Source organism: Artemia sp. Qi Xiang Cuo, chromosome 13, assembly GCF_049724085.1.
Source record: "Artemia sp. Qi Xiang Cuo chromosome 13, ASM4972408v1, whole genome shotgun sequence".
Classification (NCBI taxonomy): Eukaryota; Metazoa; Arthropoda; class Branchiopoda; order Anostraca; family Artemiidae; genus Artemia; species Artemia sp. Qi Xiang Cuo.
In genome coordinates this window covers 54,870,208-54,882,574 of record NC_142806.1, presented here as the reverse complement: position 1 = coordinate 54,882,574, position 12,367 = coordinate 54,870,208, and the positions used below count along the sequence as shown (strand labels likewise).

The 12,367-nt window shown below is 31.9% G+C and overlaps 1 protein-coding gene across 1 annotated transcript in view; it reads right to left on the bottom strand.

The window, feature by feature from the left end:
- LOC148945440 (uncharacterized) overlaps positions 1-12,367 on the bottom strand; it is a 112,192-nt gene that overhangs the window by 67,637 nt on the left and 32,188 nt on the right. The window contains exon 5 of the mRNA XM_089099043.1: positions 295-465. Coding sequence (XP_088955169.1) covers positions 295-465 — 171 coding nt within the window. The remainder of the gene's footprint in view (positions 1-294; positions 466-12,367) is intronic.

Sequence of the window (12,367 nt, the reverse complement as noted above, 5' to 3'; positions counted from 1 at the left end):
CATTTTTCCAGATCATAATCTATCATCATGAAATCAGATGATAATAAACTAATTCAAGTCTTGATTTATAAAAAAGTGGAACTCTTTCAAGTTACGATTTGAAACATTCCTACTAGGCCAAAAAACGGTTTAACATTTAGAACAAGGAGATGAAACAAGAAAAATTCCGTTTTCAGATTAGTCTATATTCATAAAATCGTCCACTTATCCATCCCAGTTTTTTTTTTTTTTTTCAAATAACCCATAATCCAAAATATTTGATTCTGCAAAAAAAACAAAAAAACTGAAATATACCTTGACAGTCAAAAGCTTTGGCGCCTGATTCCTGGGTGTTAAGTTGAAGTTTTAAAGATCCTGCAAAGCCAGGAAAATTACCCAAAGGAACATCTTCACATTTAGGAAATAAAAGAAGGTTTTGAGCTCCAAAAACCATCTCATTATGACTTGGTAAAGCATCTTCAACTTCTAAAAAAAAATATCAATAAAATTGACATAAAAAAGAAAATCAACAGTACATCTTACTAAAAAAATTCAGCATTTCATACGGAAGAAATTGTAGTTAATACTTCGGAGGTGGCTCATTCAAACAGAGAATTAAACTTTTACTGTCCTTTTAAGGAGTCAAAAACGATAGGTCAACGAACCACCCGTTCCATACCCCCTTCAATTGCTTTCCCTAAAAAAAATCAAAGCGAAATTTTCAAAGTAACCATTTTATCTCAAAATGATTCTATCACCATGCCTCTGTGCATGGTGATCACTCTGTGAATCACGTTTGAATCTGTGATCACTCTGTGAATCACGTGTGAGATACCCCACCAAAGTCTTCGGCTCAAGGACTATAAGTTATACAAGTTGTTAATGTTTATATAATAATTTTGTCATGTTGTTGTATTGTTTATGTCCATGGGGCATTAGCAACAGACGGCTGGTCCAAAGAATCAGCAACCAACAGCTGATGAAAGTATGCGGAAAAAAGCGTGACGTTTCATTCATGATTAAAAAAAGACGTCTCAAGTGGCTAGGTCACGTAATGAGGCAACCAGAAGAGACCCTGACATGTGAGATACTACAAGCAGCCCTCAGTTTCTCATGGAATAAAAAACCGGGTGACCAGATGAAATCTTGGCACAAAGTTGTCAGAAAGAATTTAGAACCACTTTTGGGGATTCCAAATGCATGGTCACACTATGCACAAGGCGTGACGGAGTTTATTCGACCATCTATGGATGACAACCCAATGGAAGAATTTGGTCCAGCAGCTTCTTGATTCCCAGTTGGGCTGAATAGCTTTTGTCTCGTCTTAAGTAAGTAAGTAAGCATTGAAATTGTTATTTTGAAAGGGGGGCATGTTTTAGCCTCAGTCTTGAAAAAGGTTATTGGTATCTAAGTCAAAGTTTTGAGAAATATAGAAAAGAATACAGAAACAGCAATATTTTAGCAACAGCATAGGGTATTAAATTGAAACTTTCAGGGATACAACTACTAATATTGAACTAAATCCAAAGAGTTTAGGTTTATCCTATCATCATGTCCTCTCATCAATGGTATTAAGGAGAAACTTTCAGGGCTTTAACAACCACTAATGCTTCTACAACGTAGCTAAATAAGATAATATACGAAATGAGATTGCCAAATAGGCGTATAGCATGTTATTAATGATGTTGAAGTAAATCACAAGATATTATGTACTTCAAAGTTCGTCAAATGTTTGCACATCGCTCCACTGTAAATGATATACCATTTAATGCCAAATAATTTTTATCTTTTTTCCCTAAATTTCTAAAAATCGTAATGGACTTCGGGATTGCTATCTCGGAAACTAGAAGAATTATGAGAAAAAACTTTCAGCAATAGACGTAAAACATTAAGACATTTAGTAATGGCAATACCAATTTTATGTCTCAAATAGTAGCCAAAGGTATTTCAAAGGAAGGTATTTTGGCTTTTCTACCTCATCCCTATTTTAATCCCAGTTAAGATTCATTTTCCTATCTTAGAAATTAATTGGGCTAGAAAAATGAACCCCCCAAAAAAGGATGCCGAGCTTCAATGATCACCTTGCAAGTTGATGAAGATTTAACGTGATGATGATGTGATGAAAACAGTTGGTATTAACTAATAGTTAGGATATGGCTTGTTATATTTACTAGTACATACAGCGTGTTCGGATCTGTTGTATTTGTATATTTTTGTTGGATTTACATATGATTACAAGTCTTTTGAAAAATGTAGATACCACTGAACAGTTAAAAATTTAAGCTATGCATCAATGTGTTATTTATTGAAATTCTTTGAGATTTAACACTTCAAATTATTTATCAATTGACTTACCTACAGGTGAATATTTTTAGAAGGACCAATTAGGCTATCCTATTTAGTTATATTTACCTATTTACGGTGCATGACTATTCAAAAATTATATTAATTCTTTTTTTTTCTGATTTGAAAAACATTATTAATCTTAATTAATATTGACATGTTCTCACTGTTCTTTATCTCTTCAATGGAAAAGAGTTGTACAACTTCAATGGTTATTGAAAAACCTGAATCAATCGATGCGCGTAAAATGGGCGGTACAAGTGTTTTGTTCTGCATTCAGTGTAAAAACGACAATTTTTTGCCTTTTTCACAACACAATTCAGTGTGGCACCAAAGGAGAAATTTTATAAGATCAAGACTATCTTAATACTTTAATAACAACTAAAATGATAATTGTAAAAAATCACCGTTGTCAGGAATATATAAATCCAAGATGGGGGAAATATATTTTCATTTCGATGCCCATGGTGCCCTAATCATACACTTCTCTGCCACGAAAACACCCAACAAGGTACTTTCGTTATATATATTTAGAGTGGAAATAAGAAATTTCCACAATTTTCTAGAAGGCTTTTGGAGCACGTCAGATGGGTTCTGGATTGAATGATAAGAAAAAAATATTCTTTGAAAACTCACCTTCATTTTCACCAAAAATTTGATTCAAGCTCAGATGACATGAGATTACGATTCAGCTGTCAGGAAAAACCGCCAAAGGAATATCTTCATGTTTGGGTGATAAAATAGGATATTTCCTTCCAAAAATATCCCCACTGAAATCTGGGACTGGTTCTTCGACTTCTAATTTTTTTTTTAAATTAATCAACATTAAAGCCCTCACAAATGTAACCCTTCTGTCATTAAAAATTATGAAGAACAAAAAGTAATCCTTACATGGTGCTTCAAAAATAACAAAAGAAAGCTTAATTGTAAAAAAATATTGAAAAAAAGTATTTAGACATTAAATTAGATCTAATGTAATTGTAAATTAGACATGTCATTTTCTACACAATTAAACTATTTAATATCATGATCTCGGAGCAAAATATATATCTATATATATATATATATATATATATATATATATATATATATATATATATATATATATATATTTTGGTGGGGTATCTCACACGTGATTCACAGAGTGATCACAGATTCAAACGTGATTCACAGAGTGATCACAATGCACAGAGCCATGGTGATAGAATCATTTTGAGATAAAATGGTTACTTTGAAAATTTCGCTTTGATGTCTTTTTAAGGAAAGCAATTAAAAGGGGCATGGAACGGATAGTTGGTTGACCTAACGTTTTGACTCCTTAAATGGACACTAAATATTTTATTCTCTGTTTGAATGAGCCACCTCCGAAGTATTAACTACAATTTCTTCCATACGAAATGTTGAATTTGTTTAGTAAAATCTACTGTTGATTTTCTTTTTAATGTCAATTTTATTGATATTTTGTTTTAGAAGTTGAAGATGTTTTACCAAATCATAATGAGATGGTTTTTGGAGTTCAAAACCTTCTTTTATTTTCAAAATGTGAAGATGTTCCTTTGGGTAATTTTCCTGGCTTTTCAGGATCTTTAAGACTTCAACTTACTACCCAGGAATCAGGCACCAAAGCTTTTGACTGTCAAGGTACATTTCAGTTTTTTTGTTTTTTGTTGCAGAATCAAATATATTGGATTATGGGTTATTTGAAAAAAACTGGGATGAATAAGTGGAAGATGTTATGAATATAGAATAATCTGAAAATGTTGACTCTTAACTCAACAAAATTAATTCTGTATTTTTGTTTGAGTCTAGGGCTTTTAGTAACGTCAATACTCTCTACAATAAAATATAGTATATAAGAAAATAAATGTTAAAAGTATGTTACAAATATAGTTAAAAATTTCTGGTCGGCAGCTGAGATTCGTTTATGCTTTTTTACAGATCATAATCTATCATCATGAAATCAGATGATAATAAACGAACTCAAGCCTTAATTTATAAAAAAGTGGAACTCTTTCAAGTTACGATTTGAAACGTTTTCAGATTATTCTATATTCATAACATCTTCCACTTATTCATCCCAGTTTTTTTTTCAAATAACCCATAATCCAATATATTTGATTCTGCCCCTTTTAATTGCTTTCCTTAAAAAGACATCAAAGCGAAATTTTCAAAGTAACCATTTTATCTCAAAATGATTCTATCACCATGGCTCTGTGCATTGTGATCACTCTGTGAATCACGTCTGAATCTCTGATCACTCTGTGAATCACGTGTGAGATACCCCACCAAAATCTTCGGCTCAAGGACTATAAGTTATACAAGTTGTTAATGTTTATATAATAATTTTGTCATGTTGTTGTATTGTTTATGTCCATGGGGCATTAGCAACAGACGGCTGGTCCAAAGAATCAGCAACCAACATCTGATGAAAGTATGCGGAAAAAAGCGTGACGTTTCATTCATGATGAAAAAAAGACGTCTCAAGTGGCTAGGTCACGTAATGAGGCAACCAGAAGAGACCCTGACATGTGAGATACTACAAGCAGCCCTCAGTTTCTCATGGAATAAAAAACCAGGTGACCAGATGAAATCTTGGCACAAAGTTTTCAGAAAGAATTTAGAACCGCTTTTGGGGATTCCGAATGCATGGTCACACTATGCACAAGGCGTGACGGAGTTTATTCGACCATCTACGGATGACAATTCAATGGAAGACTTTGGTCCAGCAGCTTTTTGATGCCCAGTTGGGCTGAATAGCTTTTGTCTCGTCTTAAGTAAGTAAGTAAGCATTGAAATTGTTATTTTGAAAGGGGGGCATGTTTTAGCCTCAGTCTTGAAAAAGGTTATGGTTATCTAAGTCAAAGTTTTGAGAAATATAGAAAAGGATAAAGAAACAGCAATATTTTAGCAACAGCATAGGGTATTAAATTGAAACTTTCAGGGATACAACTACTAATATTGAACTAAATCAAAAGACTTTAGGTTTATCCTATCATCATGTCTTCTCATCAATGGTATTAAGGAGAAACTTTCAGGGCTTTAACAACTACTAATGCTTCTACAAAGTAGCTAAATAAGATAATATACGAAATGAGATTGCCAAAAAGGCGTAAATGCAATATTCCATGAAAAGCTGGAGGTATGACGTTGGAACTTTCATAGCGTGTTATTAATGATGTTGAAGTAAATCACAAGATATTATGTACTTCAAAGTTCGTCAAATGTTTGCACATCGCTCCACTGTAAATGATATACCATTTATTGCCAAACAATTTTAAACTTTTTTCCCTAAAATTTCTAATAATCCTAATGGACTTCGGGATTGCTATCTCGGAAACTAGAAGAATTATGAGAAAAAACTTTCAGCAATAGACGTAAAATATAAAAACATTCAGTGAGGGCAATACCAATTTTGTGTCTCAAATAGTAGCCTAAGGTATCTCAAAGGGAGGTATTTTGGCTTTTCTACCTCATCCCTATTTTAATCCCAGTTAAGATTCATTTTCCTATCTTAGAAACTTATTGGGCTAGAAAAATGAACCCCCCAAAAAAGGATGCCGAGCTTCAATGATCACCTTGCAAATTGATGAAGATTTAACGTGATAAAGATGTGATGAAAACAGCTGGTATTAACTAATAGTTAGGACATGGCTTGTTATGTTTACTAGTACATACAGCTTGTTCGGATCTGTTGTGTTTGTATATTTTTGTTGGATTTACATATGAATACAACTCTTTTGAAAAATGTAAATACCACTGAACAGTTAAAAATTTAAGCTATGCATCAATGTGTTATTTATTAAAATTCTTCGAGATTCACTTCAAATTATTTATCAATTGGCTTACGTACAGGTGAATATTTTTAGAAAGACCAATTAGGCTATCCTATTTAGTTGTATTTACCTATTTACATGACTATTCAAAAATTATATTAATTCTTTTTTTTCTGATTTGATAAACTTATTAGTCTTACTTAATATTGACATGTTCTCACTGCTCTTTATCTCTTCAATGGAAAAGAGTTGTACAACTTAAATGGTTATTAAAAAACCTGACTCAATCGATGCTCGTGAAATGGGCGATACAAGTATTTTGTTCTGCATTCAGTGTAAAAACGACAATTTTTTGCCTTTTTCACAACACAATTCAGTGTGGCAACTAAGGAGAAATTTTACAAGATCAAAATTATATTAATGCTTTAATAACATTTAAAATAATAATTGTAAAAAATCACCGCTGTCAGGAATAAATAAATCCAAGATGGGGGATATATATTTTCATTTTGATGCCCATGGTGCCCTAATCATACACTTCTCTGCCACGAATATAAACAAGAAGGTACTTTCGTTACATATATTTAGAGTGGAAATAAGAAATTTCCACCATTTTCTAGAAGGCTTTTGGAGCACGTCAGATGGGTTCTGGATTGAATGATAAGAAAAAAAAAATATTGTTCGAAAACTCACCTTCATTTTCACCAAAAATTTTATTCAAGCTCAGATGACTTGAGATTACGATTCAGCTGTCAGGAAAAACCACCAAAGGAATATCTTCATGTTTGGGTGATAAAATAGGATATTTCCTTCCAAAAATATCCCCACTGAAATCTGGGACTGGTTCTTCGACTTCTAATTTTTTTTTTAAATTAATCAACATTAGAGCCCTCACAAAAGTAACCCTTCTGTCATTAAAAATTTTAAAGAACAAAAAGTAATCATTGGAGCTTCAAAAATGAGAAAAGAAAACTTAATTCAAAAAAAAAATGAAAAAAAGTATTTAGACATTAGATTAGATCTAATATAATTGTAAATTGGACATGTAATTTTCTACACAATAAAACTGTTTAATATCATGATCTCAGAGCAAAATATAAATATATATACATATATATATATATATATATATATATATATATATATATATATATATATATATATATATATATATATATATATATATATATATATATATATATATATATATATATATATATATATATATATATATATATATATATATATATATATATATATATATATATATATATATATATATATATATATATATATATATATATATATATATATATATATATATATATATATATATATATATATATATATATATATATATATATATATATATATATATATATATATATATATATATATATATATATATATATATATATATATATATATATATATATATATATATATATATATATATATATATATATATATATATATATATATATATATATATATATATATATATATATATATATATATATATATATATATATATATCTCTCTCTCTCTCTCTCTCTCTCTCTCTCTCTCTCTCTCTCTCTCTCTCTCTCTCTCTCTCTCTCTCTCTCTCTCTCTCTCTCTCTCTCTCTCTCTCTCTCTCTCTCTCTCTCTCTCTCTCTCTCTCTCTCTCTCTCTCTCTCTGTGTGTGTGTGTGTGTGTGTGTGTGTGTGTGTGTGTGTGTGTGTGTGTGTGTGTGTGTGTGTGTGTGTGTGTGTGTGTGTGTGTGTGTGTGTGTGTGTGTGTGTGTGTGTGTGTGTGTGTGTGTGTGTGTGTGTATATATATATATATATATATTATATATATATATATATATATATATATATATATATATATATATATATATATATATATATAGTCTGTAAAATGGTCTGGAAGGCACCACTTATAATATGTGTAAATAACAATCAGTGTATAAGAACTCCGCAATCCCGCTGCAGGCATTATATGGATTATTCTGTCCACTGACCTGACCGAATCCCGGTTCCCTATTCCACAAAATGATCAAATGGCATTATTCTGTCAATCTACCATGGAACTGACATGATCAATAACCTTAGGGGGTACATAGGATACCTAGGTACATGGGAGTATTGTTAATTATGTTAAAAGTAAAGATAACCAACCAGCAGTGACTAGGGTTAAACTAAAGATACAACTTGGGTAGGGTAACTACTTTCCAGGATACTTTGACGTTGGTAGACTCCAGTATGAGAATTTGAGAGAGACTTTACAGGAAAAGTTGAATATCAAATTAGAGAGTGTCAAATTGACAATGTGGGAGATGGATCAAACAATATTAGGAAAACAGTTGGTGAACTCTCTGGATGGTGTTTTGGAGGAAAGTTAGAAACACAGCTAAAAATATTCGCGTAAATACTTTATGTTTAATAGAAAGGAGGGATTTGCACAAGCAATTATTTGAGTTAAATATCATATGAAAATAAGAAAAAAATTAAGGAAAGTGGAAAGCATTAAAATATATGTTAAGGAGGTCTGAAGTGGATGTCATATGATTTTGTTTCCAAATGAAATTCATTTTTTTTAAATCTTGTCAAATCAAAGATAAGCATGAATAATCCAAGCATCCAAAGAATCAGGTCAGCTTTCTACATGTATATTTGTCTTTATAGTACTTAATAGCTAATTTTTTATTCTTCGCATTCATTTTAAGTTGATTTGGTAAAAATTAGCTCCAACTCCCCCTCCCTCCCAGGATTTTGATGAAATTAAAACCCTGTAGTTAACATAGCGCAAAACTACCAAAAGGCATGGAGAAACAAGCTTGGATGTTATACTGTTATTGCGATTTCTACTGGATACACAGCAGGACGTAAGAAAGTAATTTATTTGTTACTTGCACTCATTAAGTTTATTGTTAAGGGTTTATAGTTGAGTAACAAATTATTTGAGTAGCCCCTCTCTTGCAGCATATCACCAATTTTACATAAACTTATTCTCTTTCAACGAACAGTTCATGTAAGCTCTGAGGATAGATATAAGTTACTGAAGATTATGAATATGATTTTCGAAAAAGGGAAAGTACGGTACCTAACGATTTTAGGAAAACCTTAACTAAGCCACTTTATAAGAAAGATGATAAAAGTGAGAGTGGCAATTATCGAGGCATGAGTCTGGTCTCTGAAGGAAGCAAATAGCTTTAGTAATATGATACTTTTTAGACTGACAGATACCGTAGACAAAGTTTTAAGAGATGAATAGTGCGGTTTTAGTAAAGGTAAAGGATATGCCGACCGGAATTTTCACTCTTATGTTAATAATTGAGAAGTGCCTGAGTTGTCAAACACCTTTGGTCCTCAGTTTTATAGATTATAAGCAAGCGTTCTATTCTGCTGATAGAAGTGTTTTAGTAAAGGTTTTACCCTTGTACGGTATACAAGACAAATACATTAAAGTAAATAGTTCTATGTTTGAGAATAACACTGCTGCGGTTAAGGTAGGATATGAGGTTAGCAGCTGGTTTTGTATTAAATCAGAAGTTATGCGGGGTTGTGTTATATACCCCTTTATATGGATTATTTTGATGGTCGGTTTAACGGAGCACAGGAAAGGCAATGGGAGACCACGGAATTAAATGGGAAGGAAAAAGTCTCCTGGACTTAATTATGCTGATGATTTAAGCATCCTAGATGAAAGTGTGAGCAAAATGAATGCACTTCATTTTGCTTCTTTGTTGTCCTTCATCCCCACTTCGTGCGGATGAAGGACAACAGATTGCCGAAAATTTTTCTTTTCGGCCAACCGTTTAGGGCTAAACGGAAAGCAGGTCATCCATGTCTGGGGCGGGAAGACGTAATAAATGCAATATCATTTGGCCTGTAGCAATGTTACCTAGTCTAAAGCCTAGAACACACGAACCTATTTTCGTTGCCGATTTGGCAAATCAGTGCCGATTTCCTTCTCTTCAACATGAAATGTCCAAATAATGGAATATTACCTGATGTAAAAATGTGGGAAAGCCATCATAACCTGACTAAATTGTAAAGATAGCAAAGTATGACTTTTGAGTAATGATAAGGGTAACGAAGTATTAATTTTCTTTGTGTAGGGAAACAAACAATATTAGCTAGATTTTAAATAAACGTACCCTTGATCCAACAAGGACCATAAAATGCAAATACAAATAGCGGACTGCCGCTTCAAACTCGAGGGGTCAACGACAAGAGATATTACGCGATTTGAATCACATGACCAAAAAACAGGGTTTTAATAGAGAAAGCGGATACTAACTTTTTGAACACAGAACTATTATTAGGATGACATCAAACTGGTCTCTGACCAATGACAGGAAAGAAGAACAAAATAGAGATTACTTTATAATAACGATAAGCTACCACTGTCTGTCTGAAATTCTCCTTGGAGATAAAAAATTGAAGATAAAGGTTAAAATAAGAGAAAAAAACCTATAAAGGACTTTCTGTCACTTGGAAATAATTTTAATAAGTATATAAAGAGAAATTTATGATTTTGGGACTTATAGTTTCATTTAGTATTCCCACTTAGACGTGGCTTGAGCTATTTGGACAAAATAGATTTTTTTAAGGTTAGAATAAGCCAAATTAAATTTCTTCCCAGAAATTTAAGCTATGAATAACTGAGGGTTTAAAGAGGGAAGGAAATCTTAACCAAGAAGGGAAAGCTAGGAGAGCCATTTGTGCTTCCCCTTTCACCCTAGAGTCCCTTGAGACTTAGCTTGACTTTATAAGGACCTTATATCCGAAAATTGGAATTATCGGACAATAACATTACTAAATCCCCGCTGTTCAAGTGTAACCCCTTTAAGTTGAAACATTCGTTAGCTTAGGATTAACTTAATCTTTTTCTTTTCGGTATACATTGGTGGATTTGAACAAGTAGATCATTTGACCTTAGAAGAGGTTTGGAAATAGTCAACATAGATAGAATTAGAATTTTTTTCATTTTATCTTATTTTATAAATAAAATCAGTTATCACTGAATTCTGAGTACCAATTCCTTACCCAACGCCTCAGTTTGTATCACGCTACCAAATATATTAGCCCTGTTAGTAGGGACAAACTTACAACTGGTGGCAGCGGAGTGATATTGCTTAAGGAAACAGAAATACATAGCCAAATAGCTTTCAAGGATATTGGTCAGATCTTCCAAATTAACGGAATACAATAGGTAATATGGTATGTTAATACGGAAAGCCTCAGATCTGATTTAGACGACCGGAATTTGATTATTTTAAATATCGAAAATATTAAGATTATGCAACAAATAGTCAATAAAGACTTAGAAAAGGAAAAAAAGAATTTCACAGCACTAAGAGAAATACATGACCTAAAGGAATATGTAATAAATAAGTACAAACTATTACATTTAGAATTAAGTGAAGGAAATGGAATTCTCAAAATATTAGAAGCATTAATGACAGATAATACAAATCGAAACAAACGAAGTCTTTTACCACTTTTGGGAAAAACAATAGGATGGGTCACAGGACTAGCCACGGAAGAAAATTTAGAAAACATTCTTCATCAGGTAGATTATTTAAAGGAAAAAAATGAAAGGTTACTACACATTTCGGACAGATCTATATCGTTAGTAAGTGACCTCGACAGATATTTAAGAATGGAAAGAAACAATAGCTTAGAAATTTTGGGAAGGACCTCCAAGAGAATCATCGTATATATATCAAAGGAAATTAATTATATAAATTTCCTAAAATTACAAATAAACGAACAAATGACAAAAGGTTCTATCCAAATAAAAAAGCTAGTAAAGAAAATAGAAACAATAATCCTTTCTATTCTTCAAGCAGAAAATAAAAGTTTCCCATTCATTGTCACAGATCCGGCAGACATGCTTAGGACAATTTTTGAAATTGAAAATTTACTACCAATAGGTTATAGAACATCGGTAAATTACAGACGTTACGGCTTACTGGAACTTTATAAATGGACTAGCTGCAATGTGGCGACACAACAATTGAAATAGTAGGTTATTTGTGATTTTTCTATATCAAATAAACAAGATGGGTTCAGAATGTTCGAAATGTTCAACATTCCGTTCCCAGTGTCAAACACTTTGTATTTCTTTCAAATAGAAAATGAGTTCAAATTTTTTGGGTTAAGTAAAGATCAAACGAGATATTTTTAGAAGGTGATAATATAGAAAATAGATGTAATTTAAAGAGTATACCACTATTGTGCAACCACCAATTTATTATTCGAAGCACACAAATAAACTC